General features: G+C 38.1%; 1 protein-coding gene across 1 annotated transcript; it reads right to left on the reverse strand.

The window, feature by feature from the left end:
- Window positions 1-644: 644 nt before the first annotated feature.
- Window positions 645-1,601, reverse strand: LOC114641262 (olfactory receptor 2AT4-like). The gene has a single exon (XM_028790338.2). It carries the CDS (start codon window positions 1,599-1,601, stop codon window positions 645-647), a length of 957 nt encoding a protein of 318 aa, XP_028646171.2.
- Between the last annotated feature and the right edge of the window lie 22,059 nt (window positions 1,602-23,660).

Genomic DNA, 23,660 nt, shown 5'->3' on the forward strand with positions numbered 1-23,660 from the left:
TCTGAAAGCACAAAATAATTGTTGCTCAGTAAGCATTAAATACTGTGGTTGATTAGATAGATAGATAGATAGATAGATAGATAGATAGATAGATAGATAGATAGATAGATAGATAGATAGATAGATAGATAGATAGATACTTTATTAATCCCGATGGGAAATTCACGTCAAAAGTTGCATTTAATCCTTAACAAACGATGATCACATAACTTCCTCCATCTGAGGATCCATGCAGTTTCTGAACCCATTTATTCCATGGAGCCTATCCTGGCAATATCACCATTCCTGCCAGGAATTTTGAATGAAAGGCAGACTCAAAGGCAAAACCACATTCACTTTTTCCAGGCCATCCTTAAATACACAAACAGATCACAATGAACAAAAAACAAAGAACACATAGGGATGATGGGCCTTGAGTATCCCTGGAAATGTGGGATGATACTGCTAACTGCCATGCTGTCGAAAATTTTCACGGATGGCATGCTATAAAGCTAGCTGCTATACAGTCTATATATTTTTGCTTTTAATTTATTTTTTCTGATTTTTTTGTATTCACGACAGTCAAGTAGAAAGTATCAGGTAATGCTTCCAGAGATCTTTGTTTGGACCACTTACTGCTCCCACAGAACACAGGAATTTCATTGTTACATATTTTGAGGCAAGACTTTACATTTTCTGAGTGTCTTCTCAAGGCTGTTTCTGATCTCTTTGGTTCTTAGGCAGTAAATGACTGGGTTCATGAGAGCAGGAAACACATTCTGAATTATCGCTCCCATGATTCTCATGTCCACAGAAGTGCCAGGAATTCGGTAGGAGATGAAGACACTAGCAGCCACAAAGTAAAAGACAGAAATGACCAGCAAATGAGTCCCACAAGTGTAAAATGCTTTCAGGCGTCCCTCAGAGCTGCTGATCTTGAGAACTGAAGATATGATACGCACATAAGAAAATAGGATATATATCAGCGGGAATAGCAGTACACTCAATCCAATGAATAGAGCAATGTAACTTGTCACCATGATGTCTCCACAGGCTAACATCAAAACAGAGGAATAATCACAAAAACACTGATTAACTTTGTTGGATCCACAATAGGGAAACCTGACAGCTACACCCACACTTGGTGCTGCACAAAGCAACCCAGCCATCAAGCAACACACCATTAGTTTTAAAGCACGGCCATTGTTCATTAAGTTGGGGTAGTGGAGTGGGTTGCAGATTGCTATATATCTGTCATACGCCATCAAGCTGAGGATGAAAGACTCGGTGCAGAACAGACACGAGTAGAAAGTCGTCTGTGTGAAGCAGGCCACAAATGAGACCGACCTGGATCCTAAAATGAATAGCACCAACATGCTCGGAATGGTGTTAGTGGTAATGACAATGTCTAAGACGGCCAGTCCACAAACCAGAACATACATTGGCGTATGAAGGGATTTGTCTGATGTGAATATTAGAATCAGGAGAATGTTTCCTAACAAAATGCAGAGGTAAACAGTCAGGAAGACGGTCAGTAGAGTTTTCCTGCTTTCGATGTCCCTGAATCCTGGAAAACCAACAATCACAAATTCCACCACAGATGTGCTGCTTTGATTGGACATGGTGATATAAATCCTGAGGAAAGGAAGAACAGATGTTTAGAAATGGTTATGATTTTTGTGCAAAATTGTGCTTTGCTTCTTTAAAGATTCCTTAAAATTGGATTTGTGAAAGGTTACCGTCTTGAGTAGTCTTCATCTACGTAAGTGCTTTGAGTTTGGTTAAATTTTTTCTTTTCTGGATACATTGCACATTGAAAATTCATGTAGAAAGTGATTGAAACAAAATCAGGTCCCTGTAGCTTTGAATAAGCACTTCTAACACTCTATGTCAGCCACTCTTGTCAATTTATTTCATTTTCTGCATTTTTATAGTGTCTTTAAAACTACAAAAAAGTCTCAAGGAATTTAGTATGAACTGTGTTCTACATCTAAAAATAAATTTTGATAAGCAGACGTAAACAAACTCTTTTGTTCTGTTGTGCGTTCACACACATGAAGCAAAGCTTCACAGTTCACAAATTTACACTGTGGTAACTGTTGGCACCAACTGCAAACCAGCAAACCCTGGATTCCAACAACCATCAGATCCGGCCACCCTGTCAGCTTAAGCTAAAGGAGTAAGTCTCTTATCTCTGGGCAGGAGGACAGGCTGTAAGCAGAGTGCTTCCTAGTGATGTAACCTGAGTGCTTTCCCTATTCAGCCCCCACTTTACTGTGTGGCTCTGCACCGACACAACACTCCACTCCCACCACAGTGCAAAGGCTGCTGACTATGCCAAGTGTTCTGTCATGAGCTCACACACACACACACACACACACACGCACACATCTATAATGACTTGCAACAAACAGTAGAAGGGAAATTAAAATCACTAGGAGAGTAGTAAGTCAATGAATAGGCTAACCTCAGAACCAGTAGTACAGAAGATTTTTTTGTCAAAGCCAAAACGTGATTGAAAAATTCTGAGTCAAAAAGAATAATGGGAGGATTGGTCTCGTCTGTTTATAGGTGATGGACGTCTGAAGCAGAACTCCGCTAGCAGTGGCTTTATTTTCCCACGTATTTCATATTATTTAGAGGTATCCTGTATTTAACCCGACCAAGGAACTTCCACTACAATATACAAGCATGAGTAACAAGAAGAAAAGTCAGAAAGAACCGGAAAAGAAACTTAAAGCTGCATCAAAGTCTGGACAGACATCCGGCCTGAGTGCAAGGTATGGCCTCTCGGAGACTGACCTAGAACAGGCAGACGAATGCACAGATTTCCTGGGACCCCGCTCCACTGTATCGTCTCCAGTCGAGAGTGACAATGGGAGCGAAGGTGCAAGTGATACAGGTCGCGATGGATCGCCGATTTCTGAGGATCATTCGAGACTAGAAAGGGCCCTGCAGGATGTGCTCTCATCTACTCATCGCGAGCCCGCAGCACCTGCTGTAACAGGAGCTGCATTTCCACTCGCGGAGCACAAAATCTGAAGCGAACTGTCCGAACTGAAAGAGATGATTGCTACACTGGCCACTGCCATGGTTACGGCCATAAATGAGCATAAGAAAGATAACAAGAAAGATCTTAAGAAGGCGACCATTGAGCTTAAGAACGAGCTTAAGAAGGATAACAAAGATAAGGAAACGCGTCTATTGAAACGTTTTGACGTGAACTTTAAAGGCATGTTGGAGAAATTAGTGGAACACATCGAAGAAACTAAATCCAAACTGAAAACGCTTGCCGACCAGATTAATGACGTTACAGATCATCTGGAAGACGTTAAGCAGGCGCTCACGGCTCGAGTTGAAACAGCGGAACAACTGGCATCTAACGCCGATGAAAAAGCCATAGCTGCGAATTCCGAATGCAAAAAACTTGGAGACAGACTTGCAGTCCTGGAGGATGGGTGCAGAAGAAATAATATAAGAATTGAGGGTATACCTGAGAAACGAGAAAGCTCAAGCTCAAGCCCAGTGAAATTTGCAGTAGAATTACTGTCTAAAATAATTGGAGATGACTTTAAACTCGACATTGAGATAGCCACAGCTTATCGCACAAACAGACCAAGCACCTTTAAACCTAGGTCTTTTATTGTCCGCTTCGAGCGACTACGATGTAAGCTTGATGTGATGGCACTTCTCAGACACAAGCAAGAGATTATATTTGAAAATAATCTTATTCGTATTTTCCCCGACTTCTCACCATCAACAGCTGCAAAACGCAGATCCTACATTGACATTAAAAAGTTGCTACGGAAAGCTGATATCAAATACAGCCTCTTGTATCCCGCCAAACTGAAAGTGGAAGTTCAAGATCATTATTATATTTTCCTAAGCAAAGAAGAAGCTGAAAAGGAAGTAAAGAAGCTGTTTCCGACAGTTTTTTGAAAGTTAATAAGGAGCCGTGTTCTATCAAGGCACGGGAAGGACCTATGATCTGCTCTCTGGATCCATGTTTAAAGAGACTGGTATTATAATTATACATCCTTTTCTTTATCTGGACTTTATATGTTTATGTTTTAATTAGAGTTATAGAGTTATAGACGTGAGTGTGAAAGTGTGGAAGTAATTAAAGTAGGATTCGTTTTTTTTTTTTTTATTTATTCTACTATACCTTAAAGTAGACTGTTTAACATCATACCCTTGGTTTATTGCTTTTTCTACTATTTATACTATTACCATTATACTATTACAGTAGGAATTACCAGGTTTATCCTAGACTAGTTTTTAAAATCATTCTCAGGGTTGATTCTTTTTTTTTATTATTTTTTTTTTTTATCTTAATAACTTAAAAGCACTGAAGATTATTTCAAGCTTAAAGACTGTTAATGGTAATATTTTCGGCAGATAGTATTAAGAATTTAGCTGCAAAAGATATCTCTGTTTTAATTCTCTAACGCCGCTGCAGGGTGGGGTTTGTTTTGTTTTGGACGTGCTCTGTCTCTTCATATGTCAGAGGACCGGGACATCGCGAAGTGGGATCTAGCCTCATGTGGGGAGGCAAAATGGGGGGGGTGGGGGGATAAAGGGGGAAGAGAAGGAGAGCAGGTTATATCTGATCTATTCTTGTAATTCTTATAATTATAAATATCAATGCAACAATAGGCTAAAATACAATAACTCATGGGGAATCTTGAAACTAAGATTAAAACTGCCACATTACCAATTAAAACTATAAAATGACATTAAAAACTCAGAATCAATGTCTCCATGATGGGACAATTAACTTTGTGAGCTGGAATGTGAAAGGCCTGAATCACGAATTAAAGAGAAAGAAAGTATGCTCTCACCTAACAGGCTTAAACGCTAAAATAGTATTTTTACAGGAGACCCACTTACTAACCAAGGATCAGTTCAGACTACAAAAAGACTGGACTGGCCAAATGTTCCATTCTAGCTTTATAAAGAAAACTAGAGGGGTGGGAATTCTCATACACAGAACAGTTCCATTTGTAGCATCAGATGTAGTATCGGACCCTGAAGGGAGATACGTGATGGTCATGGGCAACTTATATAACAGTAAAATGATTTTGATAAATGTTTATGCACCCAATGTTGATGATAAGGAATTCATGCAAAATCTATTTGCATCCATTCCCAATGTGAACACTCATAAAATTATAATGGCTGGGGACTTTAATTGTGTTTTAAATCCACTCTTAGATAGGACTCCTCTGACAGGGGGGACGACATCTAATACTACAAAGACAATTACACAGTTTTTAAATGATCACAACTTATCAGACCCCTGGAGGTTTCTTAACCCAAACTCAAGAACATATTCGTTCTACTCACCAGTGCATTATAGCTACTCAAGAATTGATTATTTTTTTATAGATAATAATTTCCTGCCTACAATTAAATCATGCAAATATGACACAATTGTTATCTCTGACCATGCCCCTCTAGTCTTGGAGCTAAAATCATTAAGCCCCTCACATTCACCTCATAGATGGCGTCTTAACCCTCTTTTACTGGCAGACGAGAACTGTACAGAATTTATATCCAAACAAATCAGCTTCTTCCTAGAGACAAACACGTCCACAGAGGTTTCTGCAGGAACACTCTGGGAAACCCTAAAGGCCTTCTTAAGAGGACAGATTATTTCATATCTTTCCCACAGAAATAAATTAGAAACCAAGAAAGTGTCAGAGCTAAGAAGTGAGATTACTAGAATAGATGAAGAACAAGCCAGGCGTCCAAATGAAGTTCTCCACAGGAAAAGGCAGGCCCTGCATACAGAACTTAACATCTCAACAACTAAAGAAACTGAACAACTTATTTATAAGTCTAGACGTCATTACTATGAACACGGAGAAAAAGCTAATAAGCTTTTAGCTCAACAAATTCACAAACAAGAAGTTCGCAATGCAATACCAGTAATCACCAACAAGAATGGAGAAGAAATTATTGACCATAAAAATATAATGCACACATTTAGAGATTATTATAAGTCTTTATATTCTACTGAGCCCAAAGAAGACAACACACAATCTAATGCATTTCTGGATACATCACAGATACCACAAATAGATGCTTTAAGTGCTGAGGAACTGGATAAACCTCTAACGCTAACAGAATTACTAGACGCTATAAAGTCACTACAAAGCGGGAAATCAGCAGGCCCTGATGGTTACCCCGTAGAATTTTATAAGAAATTCTCCACTCAGCTAGCTCCCCTCTTATTGGCAACATTTACAGAAGCTAGAGACAACCAAATACTACCTCAAACATTTCGACAAGCATTAATCACCGTCTTTCCCAAACAAAATAAGGACTTGGAAACATAATGTTAATTTTCACTCGTATGCAGATGACACCCAGTTATACCTTTCATTTAAATCAAATGAAGTTTCTCCAATGTGGTCTTTAATTAGTTGTGTTAGTGAATTAAAGGAGTGGATGAATAAGAACTACTTGTCTTTAAATACAGATAAAACAGAGATGTTAATTGTTGGAGGGAATGATGCTGATCACAATAATATTTTGTCATCATTTAACTCAATGGGAATCCCAGTCAATTTTACTGAATCAGCCCGCAATCTAGGAGTTATCTTTGACTCTAGCATGTCATTTAAAGCGCATATTACAAAGTTGTCCAAAACATGTTTCTTCCATCTTAAAAATGTTAGGAAATTAATGCGCTTTTTAAATAAACAGGATTCTGAGAAACTAATTCATGCATTTATCTCTAGTAGGATTGACTACTGCAATGCGGTGTTCACTGGATGTTCAAACTGTTCTTTATACAGCCTCCAGTTAATCCAAAATGCGGCTGCGAGAATTATTACAAGAACAAGAAAATACGAACACATAACTCCAGTTCTTAAATCCTTACACTGGCTCCCGGTTAAGTTCAGGGCAGATTTCAAAATCCTTCTTTTAACATATAAATCATTAAATGGTCGAGGTCCGGCTTACTTGTCTGAACTTATCATGACTTACAAACCAGAGCGCACATTAAGATCTCAAGATGCCGGTCTGCTTATGATTCCAAGGATTAATAAAATAACAGTGGGGGGTCGAGCTTTTAGTTACAGGGCCCCTAAACTGTGGAATGGTCTGCCTGCTACTATAAGAGATGCCCCTTCGGTCTCAGCTTTTAAATCCCGGCTGAAGACTCACTACTTCAGTTTAGCATATCCTGACTAGAGCTGCTGATTAACTGTACAGACTGCATCTCTGTTGTTAGTCATTAGCACTTAAACATAAGAAACATGACAGTTATAATTGGATACTAACCCTCACTTATTCTGTTTATGTTCTCGGTACTCAAATGTGGCACTTGGTGCCACGGCCCACCTGCCAAGTTGTTTTGCCTGCCTAAGGAAAAGTCATCCCAGATGGAGGATCGCAGGAATCGTGGGAGAGAGGGGTCCTTTCATCGGATTGGCTGGCATAGCACTGTTTCAGCTGTGGAATGGCCAAGTGGGGGAGGCAGCTTGAAGGATGAGGTCTCCAGGACTCTATACAAATACAAATCTTATTATGGGATATATCATCTACTGTTAAATTCTGCTCTGTACTTCTAAAATTTATATATATATATATTTTTTTTATTTCTTACTATATTGAGAAATTGTTCTGTGTACTGTATTGTATTGTATTGACCCCCTTCTTTTGACACCCACTGCACGCCCAATCTACCTGGAAAGGGGTCTCTCTCTGAACTGCCTTTCCCAAGGTTTCTTCCATTTTTCCCTACTAGGTTTTTTTGGGAGTTTTTCCTTGTCTTCTTAGAGAGTCAAGGCTGGGGGGCTGTCAAGAGGCAGGGCCTGTTAAAGCCCATTGCGGCACTTCCTGTGTGATTTTGGGCTATACAAAAATAAACTGTATTGTATTGTACTTGTTACAATGTGCATCATGCAGACCAATTTCACTCCTGAATAATGATGTTAAGATACTCTCAAAAATCCTAGCTAGAAGGATGGAGAAAGTGCTGCCCTCGGTAATATCACAGGATCAAACTGGATTTATTAAAGGGCGACACCTATCTTCCAATCTCCGATGCTTGTTTAATGTTATATATTCACCAGCAAAATCAAACACCCCAGAGATATTACTATCATTAGACGCAGAAAAAGCATTTGATATGATTGAATGGAATTACCTTTTCACTGCATTGGACAAATTTGGGTTTGGCCCGAATATTTGTGCATGGATCAAACTACTGTATACCAATCCAGAAGCTTCAGTTTGTATTAATAACATTTGCTCAGACTACTTTAAACTAGAACGTGGTACCAGACAAGGATGTCCCTTGTCGTCACTGTTGTTTGCAATTGCTATTGAACCACTGGCGGTTCACTGCCGAAATTCTTATCAGATAAAGGGGATTATCAGAGAAGGACTGGAACAGAAAATTTCTCTATATGCAGATGATATGGTCTTATATATATCAGACCCAGAAAACACTGTCCCTGCGGTTTTAACAGCACTAACAGAATTTCAAAAGTTATCTGGTCTTAGAATTAATCTGAATAAAAGTATACTCTTTCCAGTGAATTCACAAGCATATAATATTAGATTAGACACCCTACCTTTTACCATAGCAGATCAGTTTAAATACCTAGGGGTAAATATCACAAGTAAACATAAAGCTCTTTATCAACAAAATTTTGCCGTCTGTATGGAAAAAATGAAGCAAGACTTGCATAGATGGTTAACCCTTCATCTCACTCTAGCCAGAAGAATTAACATTGTTAAGATGAATATCCTTCCTAAACTTCTCTTTTTATTTCAAAACATTCCAATATATATCAATAAATTGTTTTTTAAACAGTTAGATTCAACAATAACCTCATTCATTTGGAACTCAAAACACCCACGTTTCCGAAGACCCTACAAAGACCTCAGGCAGAAGGTGGCATGGCTTTACCTAATTTTCAGTTTTATTACTGGGCAGCAAACATACAAGCCATAAAAACCTGGACACAAATAAATGAACATACACAGGCTTGGTCCGCAATAGAAGTAAAATCCTGTAGTACTTCTTTATACTCCCTGCTCTGCTCTTCAATAAATGCAAGTTATCGCAAATATACTAATAACCCAATTGTGCTTTACTCACTCAGAATATGGAACCAAATTAGAAAGCATTTTAAGATGGAAAATCTTTTATCAGTGGCACCTCTGCAAGAGAACCACCTCTTTCAACCTTCGCAAGTATATCCAGTTTTTAATACCTGGAAAAGTTTTGGGATTAAAATGCTCAGAGATCTTTATATAGACAACATATTTACATCTTTTGAACAATTCCGTTCAAAATTCAACCTCCCAGCTACACATTTCTTTCACTATCTTCAAATTAGAAATTTTGTTAAACAGAAATTGCCCGATTTCCCCCACCTCGCACCCTCCACAATGCTGGAAAAAATACTGCTCAATTTCGAGGAATTAAACACTATTTCCACATTATATAAAATCTTATTAGAGTCCCTACCTTTCAAAGATCCAAGAGGACATTGGGAAGAAGATCTCTTAATCAATATATCAGAAAAGGAGTGGAAGGTAGCAAAGCAGAGAATTCACTCGAGTTCTATATGCGCAAAGCATAGAATTATTCAACTAAAAATTATATATCAAGCTCATCTGTCTCGCTTAAAACTGTCCAAAATGTTTCCAGGGCAGGATCCAACCTGCGAACGCTGCAACCAAGCTCCTGCCTCACTGGGTCACATGTTCTGGGCCTGCACCAAACTAACATCATTTTGGACCAAAATTTTTAAGTGCCTTTCAGACAGCCTTGGGGTCACAATCCCTCCTAACCCATTAACAGCTGTGTTCGGTGTTCTTCCAGATGGACTTGAATTGGAGAAGGACAAGCAAACTTTTGGCACGCAGACTTATTTTGTTAAATTGGAAGAATCCTAATTCTCCTCTTATAAGTCAGTGGGAAACCGATGTTTTATATTATTTGAAATTGGAAAAAATCAAATTCTCAGTTAGAGGATCTGTACAAGATTTTTTCAAAACTTGGCGGGATTTAATCAATATTATTTTAGAATAAGAGAAATAACTATTACCGCATTTAATTCCCTTCTCCGTCTCTTATTTACATATATATTTATTTCTCCCTTTCTTTTGTTTAATGTTGCCTTATTAAAAAGCCTTAAGCAATTTTCCTTTAGCTAAGCTCTCCTTCTCAGGGGTGGGGTTTGATTTGTCTTCAATTTTGTTGGGTTTTAAATTGATCTATTTGTATGGAATGATTACAATGAAAATTAATAAAATATAAAAATATAGATTGAAAAAAACAAAAGAATAATGGGAATTTGAAAAACCATAAAGTCTAAATAATGATCTTTTAATGAAGCAAAGCAAACTTCATCTGTCAAGATTGGATAACCGAGAAACACCTCAGATAATCTTTCTATTATCTCCAGATTGAATTCACAAAGGAGCAACACCTGGGGGATTCCGGGCAAGATCTGTAAGGAGATTGCAGAAATAGAAACTTAACATAGCAGCGCCTAAATGGGAAACAGAAATGGTGACACAAAAAATGTGATTAAATAATGAATTTTCTCAAAACGGGTTCTAGACAAAAATCAAACCCCATATTTTGAATTCAAAACTATGATTAAAAATAATCCTTTGACAGACAGATAGTAATTGCATGGGAATGTACTCAAAATTCATTAAAGTTGGACATCATAACAACATCATGAGCCTTCTCAGTTTGCATATTTACATTGTGGTAACTGCTGGTGGATTGCCACAAACCCACAACCCGTGGATGTTAAGAGCCCTCAGGATCAGCTTCCTTATTAATATGAGCTAATGGAGAAACTCTCTTATCTTTAGGTGCACAGACAGGCTGTAAGTGAAGCAGAGCAGCACGATTTCTGTCGATGTCTGCTGGCCTCTCTCTCTCTCTCTCCAGCCCTGACTCTACTGTTTGGGTCCACAACAACATCTCACTCCCGACCATAGTGCAAAGGCTGTGTTCTGTCATGGGCTCACACACAAAAACCCCAAACGTTCTTAGTTTGAAGATTTACAATGTGATAACTGCCAGTTCAAACCAGTAACCTCTGTATTTTAACTACCCTCAGAATCAGCCATCTTGTCAGTGTTTTGATGTAAAGGACTAACTCCATTATCTGTAGGGGCAAGGACAGACTGTGAGTGGAGCAGAGCACTTCCTGGCGATGTCACATCTTTGTCATCTAGTCCTCACTCTATTATGTGATGCTGTACTGAAACCACACTTTAGAATTAGAAAGTGAGTCATGTTAATATTCTTAATAAAATCTTAAAGTAGACCATACCTATAATCTTATAGGCAGAAAGGCATTCCATTAAATTTACTAAAGTAAAACTTGTATTTGTGTTGTTAGTCCCATCGTTCATGTCAGCATAGTTGTCAACGCTTATAGTTTTCCAACAAGTCTCATAGTATTTGTCCACAGCAGAGTGTCATTTTAACAATGCAATAAATTTTTCATTATTTTTTATTGATGAAAGATGCTGTTCTCAAATACTTGAAAATGGCACATCACGTCTTTTGACAATAGAATTGTGACTTTTTTGTGGCAAAAATATGGAAAGGGGGTTCAGGAATAAAAGAAAGACCATGATTCTTTACTGTCAGGGTACTTTAGAACTTTTGAAGATGGCACAGGTTTAACCCATACAATACCCTTGTCAGATTTGTGTCAGGTTGTCAAATTTGACCAGTACAAGTACATAAAAGGAAACTGGGTGAATTTCCTACATTTTCTAAAATCAATGGACTGTTCAAAAATGTAAACATCCCATAATCTGCACATGTTATTAATTTTTTTTTTACCTTGCTATATCTATGGGGTCAGTTTTGATCCAACATTTGCTTAAGTGGATTTTCCTTGGTATTTTGGGTCGTTTGCTTGTTCACAACGTATTAAAATATTCCAAGTGTCACCATTTCACATTAGAAATGAAGGTGTCTAGTAAAGTGACCTAACTTTACAAAAAGCAAAAAAGTTTCCAAACATCACATTTTTGCATAGCTGCTACATATTTTAAACACTGCCATGTCCTTTGGGTCAATTATGACCCACCATATAAATCAGAAGATTTTACTCTGCATTTACAGTAGGATTTTTTATTTGGCTACACTGCATAAAAACATCCTATATGTCATCTGTTCGACAATAAAATGTAGGATCATCACTACTACAGGTTAAAATTGTCAATCAATATAAAATAGGTTTTGGGGTGGAAAATGTGACACCTAGGACAGGTATAAAGGGGTGTCAGAATCGGGTCAAAAAGGCCTTTATGGCACATGTATTATCACGGAAATTTCCCTGTACTTTAAAAAAGCTGCTTTACAGCAACCAATGTGTACAGCTTTAACTGCACATGGACAGCTTCTTCAAGCAAAGAGGCTTACTACCCCAGCATAAGCAGACCAAAAGTTTGTCTTCAGACTTGAGCTATGCCTGTGCCAATCACCAAAGCAGGTGCCCGCTCACCAAGGAGCTGCTGAAGAAGGCGCAGCAGAGACTGTATTTTCTGAGAATCCTCAAAAAGAACCATCTCCCCAAAAATCTGCTCCTTGCCTTTTATCACTGTTCCATCGAGAGTGTGCTCACGTACGGGATGTGTGTGTGGTACAGCAGCTGCACTTCCTCAGAAAGGAAAGCGCTCCACAGGGTCGTCAGGACAGCGGATAGAACAATTGATTGTACCCTCCCAACTCTGGAACAAATCTACACCTCCCGATGCCGCAAAAAAGCAATAGACATTTCACAGGATTCATCACATCCCGGTCATGGCCTCTTCCAGCTTTTGCCATTGGGCAAGAGATACAGAGCAATAAAAAACAGGACAAACTGTCTTAAAAACATCTTTTATCCAAAAGCAATCATGGCCCTGAACTCAGAATAAAACTGCTCCATATCATTATCCCAATGTGCAATATAGACTTAAGTCAACAAGTGCAATTTGTATATTTTGTAAAGTACTTTTATTACTATTCGGTTTGTTATTATTTTCTCTCTTCTTGCCTTTTTAACTCTTATGCCTCACACTGAGTCGACTGCACCTTCAATTTCGTTGTTCCTTTGTAAAAGTGACAATGACAATAAAGATCTATCTATCTATCTATCTATCTATCTATCTATCTATCTATCTATCTATCTATCTATCTATCTATCTATCTATCTATCTATCTATCTATCTATCTAATTTTTGGAAACATGTTTTCTCAGTCACTAACTTCTGGTGGAACATGGTCAACGACCCACACTGGGTGCTTTTAAACAATATACCTTCACCCAATCAAACAAAATAAAATCAATATCACTATAATGCAAAATGAATAAAACACAGTAAAAATAGTAGCAACAAAAATAGGAAATAAAAGATTATTTTAAAGATACTTTCTGTAAGGATACAGATGATGATGAAGATGAATCTCTTCAAGTCTGGGTGCACGGCTGCTTCAAATTTTTCTTCAGTCCACAGAGGTTTTCATAATGCCAGTTTCATGTTGCCAGTTTCTTCGGGAATGCAGACATCTTGCCTGGGTGACAACCTTCACTCTGCTGTTCTTTGCATATTTATTTTTTGTGCAGCTTGTATCCCACTGTAAAAGGCCCGTCTTCACATAGATTTAACAATAATGACATCACAACAAAATGGATTTAATAATGAACTTTCTCAAAATGGGTTCAACACAAAATCAAAACCCATATTTTAATTCTATGAATCTGAAAACTGGGTGACAATCTCCTCTCTCCTATTCTTCTTGTATTTATTTATTTATTTTCTGCTGCATGCATTCTATTTTGACCCTTGTTCACGTAGATTTAACGGTGATCAGAGTTACACAACACAAAGCCCATCATCTGGAGCTAACATGAACCTGCGTGCAAAAAAGGGGTTACATGTGCACCCTTTGTTTCTGTTCAAAAGTGAACTGCAAAAAAATGCATATAGAAAAACTAGACAAAAAAACTTTAAATGGGGGTTGCTATGTTTTTCTTTAAATATCTGCCAAAGGGGTAAGCAAAATTTACTTGACAAGATTTCTTAAAATAAGCTAAAAAATCATAAATACAGATTTTTTGATAAGTCAATAATTATTACAATAAGGAAAACAAGATTTGATATTATGTGTCATGCAAGGGCATCGGAGGACTCCTCTAAGGGCCGGGGAAAGGTACACAATAACCCGCAGAGATGAGAGGGGGGCTACTGCTGACTTTGTCCAGTTGTTCTTCTTCCCTCACAGCTCTGAGAAGCTGCCTGGTAAAGGCACTTAACCCCACCCCTTCTAGAAGTTGCGCTATAAAAGAAGCACTGTCAAAGAGAATGGCGTCTTTTGCCGGGACACCGGAACAAGCTGCCCAGCAGAGAACGTGACTCTCTAAAGAGCCCTTAGAAGGAAGAAATCCCTGATTGGGATAAGCACATTGGCACTGTTTTTGTTAATTTTCTTTATTTTACTTGTTTTGTTTCGCAACGATTAACACTAGAATTACCAGAGCCTACGAAAAAACTCGTAGATCCGTCCCATCTTAAATCGCGTCTTAAATCCGTTTGCACCTCTCCACCAGAGTCTTTTGTCATCTAAATGTGCTGATAAACACAAGCTACTAGCAGCCAGCTATTCCATCCCCCCACCGACTTAGAACGAACTTCTCCTAGCTCATGCCTTGCCTTGATTTGATTACAGTATCTGGGATTGAAGTGGAGTTTTAGAGTGGAAATAATATAGCGTTATTTGGAATACACGCATTTCATGTGTATTCCGTTTCTATAGTAGTCTGTGCAAACACATTTTTAAAACAGAAACGTTTTTCATATTCTAATAGTAAATGACAAAATGTAGGCATAAACTATATAACGTATGAAGCCTGAAGTCCATATATCAAAGAAACACTTTCACAAAAGGTACAAATAAGAGAACATGTGCGCTTTTATTCAAAAATATAACTGCACAAAAAAAAAGCCGCGTTAGCATGCCACATTGACACTCTTCCTACAACCGCCGCGTTGGTGTAATGGTATCAGCTCCTGACTGGGAATCAGAGGGTGGCGAGTTCGATCCCGCACGGCTCCACTTCGAGAAGTGAACTGCTCTTATTCTTACAATTTTAGAATAACAACATAAATTTGATTTCAGTCTGTAACAGCCGGTGTAACTTATGATACTGGTAAAGGTTAGCTTTTTTTTTTTTTTTTTTTTTTTAAATTCACTTTTCATTCTCGCAGTCGCATTCAGAATCAATCCATACAACCCCATCTGACACAGCTGTTTTCACATAAATAAAAGTGCACTTTTATTCAAGACTATAACCGAAGAATAAAGAAAGCAAGTTACAGTTGGTGGTTGATACGACAGCTTGCGAGGTGCAATGCTAAGAACTGCTGATTTCAAGTGACGGTGAGATACGAAGAAGGCAGCTTCGCCAGCGTTTGTGTGTCAGAACCCTTTTGGGGGGGGGGGGCGGTAGTATACATCGTGGTACACTGCAGAGCTATAGCGCGTCTTTATGTCAGATGGGGTTGTATGGATTGATTCTGAATGCGACTGCGAGAATGAAAAGTGAATTAAAAAAAAAAAAAAAAAAGCTAACCTTTACCAGTATCATAAGTTACACCGGCTGTTACAGACTGAAATCAAATTTATGTTGTTATTCTAAAATTGTAAGAATAAGAGCAGTTCACTTCTCGAAGTGGAGCCGTGCAGGATCGAACTCGCCACCCTCTGATTCCCAGTCAGAAGCTGATACCATTACGCCACCACGGCGGTTGTAGTAAGAGTGTCAATGTGGCATGCTAACGCGGCTTTTTTTTTTTGTGCAGTTATATTTTTGAATAAAAGCGCACGTGTTCTCTTATTTGTACCTTTTGTGAAAGTGTTTCTTTGATATATGGACTTCAGGCTTCATACGTTATATAGTTTATGCCTAAATTTTGTCATTTACTATTAGAATATGAAAAACGTTTCTGTTTTAAAAATGCGTTTGCACAGACTACTATAGAAACGGAACACACATGAAATGCGTGTATTCCAAATAACGCTATATTATTTCCACTCTAAAACTCCACTTCAATCCCAGATAATCAAATCAAGGCAAGGCATGAGCTAGGAGAAGTTCATTCTAAGTCGGTGGGGGGATGGAATAGCTGGCTGCTAGTAGCTTGTGTTTATCAGCACATTTAGATGACAAAAGACTCTGGCGGAGAGGTGCAAACGGATTTAAGACGCGATTTAAGGTGGGACGGATCTACGAGTTTTTTCGTAGGCTCTGGTAATTCTAGTGTTAAAAGGGATCACACGGTTGGCTTCCCAACATTTCAACTGTTTCCAGTCTGGCCTTCCACCGCCCAACCACACATGATATAAGTACGTTCCACTTGTATAGACTTCATTTTTTGCAGTGTGGTTCCACAAAACAAACAAATCAAACAATCAAATGCTCAAATGAAGCGTGAAGTGCCATTTCTCGACGAGAAAATAAAAATCTTAAATCTTTTGAAAAGTGTAGTGTTACTTGATTTTATTTAAAGTATATATGAGGATGTTCTGAATGGTTATATGCAAATATTTTTTAGTGAATTATTTAGTTGGCTGGTTAGTTATGCGTAAGTATGCAACATGAAAAATGTATGACCTGACTTTGCTTGTTAATGATAATTTTGTTTAAGTTTTTTTTCTTAAAAGTAGAAGAGCTCAGGAATGTGAAATGTCTAAAACACACACTGAGCTACAGACACTTTTTTCAAATATTTAACTTTTAGGGAAAGGCTCCAGCACCCCTCGCCCCCCAACCCTGTTCAAGACTAAGTGGGTTACAAAATGACTGACTATTATTTAAAAATAAAAGTTTCCTAAAGAAGTTTGTTTCCCTTTCTTTGATGAACAATAAAAACAGAGGTTCTGTTTTATGTGAGATTGAAGTTCCTCTTCAGGTCACAATTTAATTTAAATATATTTAACTTGTTACCCCCTTTTTATGGACTAGGCTATATATCAGTTCCTGAACATATTGAAAAAGTATTCTTAAAGTATTCAGAATAAGCTACATATTCTGAGTATTACATCAGAATATAAATCTGTAAACATTTAGAACTGTATATTCAGTATTTAGTAACTAAACACTTTTTTAAAGTATTCTGTGCAACACTGTAAACATTTAAATAAACATGTTGCATCCTGATCAAATAATTTATTCCAAAAGTTTTGCAACACTCTCTAAACTTCAATCAATCTTGAAAATCAAATTAATATATTTTATCTGAAATGTCTTTTCTTCTACTGAAGTCACGAGAATGCAATTACTGACAAGGATATTTCTTTGAAAACCAAAGAACAAATCTATTTTTCATACATCTTGGTTAATTGAAAAGTGCTGCTGACACTTCTGACATCCACACTCCATCTACCAGTGGGGCAGTAAAAATTACAATATGTTGAACGGTACGTTCATAACTCGACCGCAAAGCAAGGTTAGCACCAGGAGAAAGTTATCAGGTTGCACTGGATTTTCACAGGTGTTGTGGGCACAATGCATGTTTACAATACAAATTATGTTCAAGTCACAAGAGCAAGGTAAAAAAAAATTAAAGCCAATAGGAAAATGATGTCATAAAACACATAAAAGGTGTGTTATTATAGCTTCAATTATTTGTCCATAAATGATAAGATTGCATTTCATTTGTAATTAGTGTCCTGAGTGGAAGAGCAGATATGAAATAGAATCATAAATTGTAGCAGGCAAGGTCAAAAACCAGATTGTCAATTCAAGTCTTGTTAAAAATAAGGCTTTCTTTATTATTAATTTTGATTTTTATTAAGTCGAAAGTATCCAAGGCAGTATTGCTTAAATTTTAAAACTGTTACAACCACATAAATGTCCAGCGAGAGCAGCTGTGTACCTACCAGCTATTGCATTAATTAGAAAATAAGGACATTTTTGAGAGGTGAAAGTGAAAATAAATCAAAGTAACAAATAAAATAATTTGCTAAATAACCAAAAAGCAAAATAAAGCAATACAAATATAAAAGTAATACCAGAGATGTCTAGACCTAGACTCTAACATGTATGAGTTGTTACAAAAGAAGTTTAGTAACTGGATCTCTTGGTTCAAAATATGAAGTGTTCTGAAAGTTGTGATGAGAGAAGGCCGTTTAGGCCAATAAGCTTGCCCATCCCATCCACAAAGATTGTCCAAAATAACATCAAGTCAACATTTGAAGTCCACAAAGTCTTACTCTCCACCAGACTTCTGGTAATTTTATTTCATGTGTCTGAAGAAAAACACTTTTGAACTTTGTGTGAAATTTGCCCATAAGTTCCAAACCGTGTCCCCACATTTTTGTTACAGGCATCACAAGTTGTAGCAGCCGCAAGGTACCCAGATTCTAAGTTGTCATACAACGGTGATTTATTTTATTTTGGGAATCACAGAAATACACGTAGCCTGGCCACGTCTTTTACACTCACATTCGCACTGAGAGACACGTAATATAGCAGCTCAAATTAAATGATAATAAAGAATATACTAAACAAAAATCATTAATAAATAGCACACACGTAAAACCCCATCCAAATAACCTCGAAGGTAATAATTACTTAACAAACACAAATGCAAATAAAATCCGACTAAACATTAATCACTAAACCATAAATAATAGGCACTCGCAACAAGTCCAAACACAGTCCAGTTTTATGAAATGTTTTGTCCTACCGTATTGTAGATTTGCCAAATCTTTTCAATGGAAGAACATTTTTTGAAATTTCAAAACTTTGTAAACAGCAATCTGTTTAGAGGTCTCTCAAGGAAAGCTAAACTGTCTGTACAAATTTCTTAGAAGAATAAGAGTGTCAAGTTTAAAAAAAACATCAGTCCACCAGGGTCGGAGTTGTTTCATGTGGACAGACAGACAGACAGACATATGTGGCTATCGCAATAGGTGCTTCTCACATTATATGCAAATACACCTAAATTTAGACATTGCTTACAGCCTGTTAGGCTGAAGGGAGGTAACTCAGTGCCATTTAATATGGTGCTGTGAACTCAGACACTTCTTACTTCGAATAATACTTTGCTTACATTCAACTCATACAATTTTGAGAGGGTACCTACCGATTGATCCTCAAGCAGAAGGACAGAGTGAGAGTGCAGAAGTGCCAGGCAAAGGCTGACATTTATTTAAGTTACCTGGGGGAAATATTAGCAGGATGCAGGCTCACCAGGGAGGCAATTAGTACTTTTACAAACTGTCCATCCATATAAGACTAATTAATGTTTTGACAAAAACACCAACTGGAAGGAAGCTTTTACGTTAGGAATTAATATAGAAAACATTGAACTATCTAATTATCTACAGTGTGGTTGAGATGATGTGCCTGTAGCTCAAAATAATAATAATAATAATACATTTTAGTTAAAAGCACCATTCAAGATACACAAGGACACTGTACATCACAAAATACAACAAAAAAAAAACAATAAAAATAAACAAAGTTAGCAGAAGCTAACAAAATGCAACAACAAAATAATGGGTTATAAGTTGAGATTTTAAAACAGAGAGTGAGGTATAGGCACAACCAGAGTTGTGGGCCCACCACGCAAAAATAAGTCTGTCACCCATAGTGCAGAATCTGCACAAGAGAACATTTAACAACATGGTGTCAGAGGAACAAAGTGAACATAATGGGGTGTGTGGTTTTTGTAAGGAAAGCAGATAAGGTGAGGACAGGCCGTGAAAGGTCTTAAAAACTAAAAGGTGGAGTTTATAGTGGATGTGGAAATGAACATGAGATTGTAATTATTGAAGTGTTTGAATATGTTGCTGGGTTTTAAATGTGTAAGGATCCTTGCTGCTGAATGTTGCACATTTTATTGTCTATTTAGGCTGTGAGCAAAGACACCAAACAAGACCACATTGCCACAATCATCTCCAAAGCATGAATAAGTGTCTCGGTTGTGATATTGGAGAGAGAGACAGAGAGAGACACAACCTTCTAATCTGCTTGTGATAGAGAAAAGCTACCGTAATGATGTTATTGATATGTGGTTCAAAAAAGAGTGTTGGGCCAAGAATGACACCAAGATTTCAGACTTGTGTTGACAAAGATGAAATAACACCAAAGAAAGGTTGCCAATTTTCCTTAACACTAGAATCTCTGAAGCGCATGAAAAAAGTTGTTAAGCCGGACCACCTTAAATTCCTTCGCACCTCTCCTCATCAGCGTCTTTGTTTTGCAGATGTGTCGATCAGCACAATCAGCAACGGGTGTTAGAGACTCAAATCAAATGTATGTTTTTATTATACATAATAGTAATAATAGCAGCTCACTACTCAAAACGGAAGATGCGAGGAAGATCCGGTATCAAACCTGCAACCTCTTGATTTAGAAGCAGCTGTTGTTACTTCTAACTCACCCATGCAATTAACAAATGGGCTTTGGTTTTTACATATTGACAGCAACATGTAAATTGAATAATTCTTTGGTTATATTCTTCAATAAAGGTGCGCTTGTTTTGTTATACCTTTAGTGAAAGTATTTCATGTTTGAAGTACAGTTTTCACACATTATATATTGCATGTCAACATTTTATCATTTTATCAAAAGTTTCTGATTTAGTTATGTGTTCAACATTTCTTGCCTCGCATTTCCTGTCATCCTACATTTACCCAAACTGTTGTAGACACAGAACACACATGATATGTATGTATTCCAAATAATGATATATTATTTACCCTGTACAATTCCAGACACCTCACACCCATATATACAAACTTGATCTGGGAGAACTTTGCAACTGACTTCTGCTGAGTCAGTGGGGGTCAGAATAACAGGCTACTTGCTGCTTGTGCTGAGTGACACATTTGCAAAACAAAACGGGCCCTCATTTATAACTCTTTTCGTGATTTTGAGCATGAAAATACGTGTATGCCAAAAAACAAGAAAATGTGTATGCCAAGATTTGTATAACATGGAGTACTGTACATTTCTACAAATTTACCATTTATAAATGACAATCATCTTGTAAATGTGTATATGTGAATGCTCCTCAAACCCCACCCTGAAACAACATCAACTTCACACTTATGCAATCATTATGCTGCAGAACTTCATTGGCTGGTAGTGCAGCCGCATGATGCATCCAGTAGTGTGAGACAGAAATTCTCGTCTCTAAGTTAGATGCATGCCAAGAACCTTTATTTGGTGGCCTAAGTGCAGGTGTCAGCAACAAGCACAAATATGTTGAATGGCAACATGTTACTGCTGCTGTAAATGCCGTGAGATCCAGCCACACCAAGCCTGAAATAAAAAAGGTCAGATCTCTGGCGACTAAGCGGAACGCTAGTCACTGGCAGAGTGTGCGTGTAGAAAGAGGAGGAAGACTCTTTGATTTCGATCTGTGAGTGGCATCTACAACTGAAGATGGCATTTTATGTGGTATTATGCCAGAGCAGTCCTGACGATTGTCAGTTTTATCTTGCCATCAAAGATGACTTACTATGCATGTTAATATAATCCAACTACTTACAATTCTCAAAAGCAGTTTCATTCTCACCAGGTGCCAATATTGCTATATGAATATGTTAAATTTCTCTGATTACATTAGGAAAATGGACATTGCTGCAAATTGTCTTTTTATGTTGGTAACAACATGTTATGTTATATGTACAGTATGTGCATTCATGCCATATGAAAACTGAACGTACCACTTTGTCAGTTGGTTAATGGTTTCCAGCACTGCGGGCATGATGGAATGAAGCTTGGCTCTGTTTTTTTGACTGTTTATCTAAGAAAAGTATTGTCTAACCATTGTTTTACATCAGCTAGACAGGCAACCAGTGCAAGGGGTAGTAAAGTTTGCACAGGTCCTATATTTAGACAGACCTGAGTATCATCAGCAATGAAACTAAATTGATAATGGCATCAAGACCATTTGTTCCAACATGGACAATGACAACTAGATCCACCCCCGCCCTGGCCAAGAGCCTATGCACCCTTCCAAGGAGGTCTCCCACCTGTACACCCGGAAGGCAGAACACCGTGCGAAATTCTCTGCTTCTGGAGAAAACCTATGCTTCAATCCCCTTAATGATTGAGTCCCTAACTATCACTACCTCTCTCTTTCTGGAAACTGGTTTTGATATGGCTCGTTGGGGCTCCTCATCTCTGCATACCACCTCAGAATCATCAGGCTTTGCAAGAACCTGAAAAAGGTTTGACACTTCTAATTCTGGGGTTGATTCCCCTGGACAGCCTGCATCTTTTACTTCACGTCCTTGTGACTGTGACCCACCTATCTCTACTTGTCTGGTCTGGAATCTCCTCCCACGCCACCTTAGGGGTGCACACTATCTCTCTAAAGGACAACTGGGCCAAACCCACCAATTCTCTTCTACAACGCAGGCCATCCAACTCTTCTTACAGTTCAGCTACCCTGAGCTCGAGGTGCTGGATCAGCTGGCATTTCCTGCAGATGTAGCGCTCATAGACGACTGGCTCCTCCAAGCTATCATCTAAAAAGTCCAACATCCAACAGGACTTGCATTGCTCTGGTGTCGTTATTAAAATTGAATTTACGGTTACTTTTTTTTAATTAAAACATTTAACTTAAATGGTAAAACTAAAAAAAATTAAGCCAAAAAATTAAATTATAGAACTGCTACAGCTATTTAACACCTTCTTGTCCCTTAATCTCCTGTAATATTCTCCCTCTCAGCTGCCTGCTATTTCTTACTTTTCCCTGTCTTGTTCTTTTAACTTTGCACTCCTCTTATTCCTTACTTAAAAGCTCTCTTCACATGCACTGTTTGCATTTCCCTGTGTTAATGAACCCTTACATTTAACTTCTCTATCTCCGGACCAATAAGAACTGTTCAAACTAAAGTAAGTGAATATCTTCTGCTAATTAAATTCTCACTGTCTTATCTGCTCCTCCAGCCGCTTGTGTCTGATTGGGTGTCTAATGCTGGCTGCTTACCTGCACACCTCTGAGCCTTCCCCTTTATTGCTTTGAAGTTAGCCAACGCCTTTTTTTTAAAGTAAGGAATCGCTATTTCTGTTACTTATTAACCATTTATTGTTATAAACAGTTATTGATTTGCAGATGCCGATATCAGTTACTGTTGCATTCTGCCCTGCCTCTTTGACGCTAGTTCAAATACAAATAACAAGAACAAGTACGCGTAGCAAGTAAAAAGCAACTTTTCCAAGTGCACCCCCAAAACACCCAGCTACTTTTACAGTTCTTCTTCTTCTTCTTTCGGCTGCTCCCATTAGGAATTGCCACAGCGGATCATCTTCTTCCATATATTTCTGTCCTCTGCATCTTGTTCTGTTACACCCATCACCTGCATGTCCTCTCTCACCACATCCACAAAACCTTCGCTTAGGCCTTCCTCTTTTCCTCTTCCCTGGCAGCTCTATCCTTAGCATCCTTCTCCCAATATACCCAGCATCTCTCCTCTGCACATGTCCCAAACCAACGCAATCTCGCCTCTCTGACTTTGTCTCCCAACTGTCCAACTTGAGCTGACCCTCTAATGTACTCATTTCTAATCCTATCCATCCTCGTCACACCCAATGCAGATCTTAGTATCTTTAACTCTGCCACCTCCAGCTCTGTCTCCTGCTTTCTGGTCAGTGCCACCGTCTCCA

This window comes from Erpetoichthys calabaricus, chromosome 4, assembly GCF_900747795.2.
Source record: "Erpetoichthys calabaricus chromosome 4, fErpCal1.3, whole genome shotgun sequence".
In the NCBI taxonomy this organism is placed as follows: domain Eukaryota; kingdom Metazoa; phylum Chordata; class Cladistia; order Polypteriformes; family Polypteridae; genus Erpetoichthys; species Erpetoichthys calabaricus.

What these genes read in the sequence shown, in the direction of transcription:
- LOC114641262 (XM_028790338.2), bottom strand. Translation starts at nt 1,601, where the DNA reads ATGTCCAATCAAAGCAGCACATCTGTGGTGGAATTTGTGATTGTTGGT.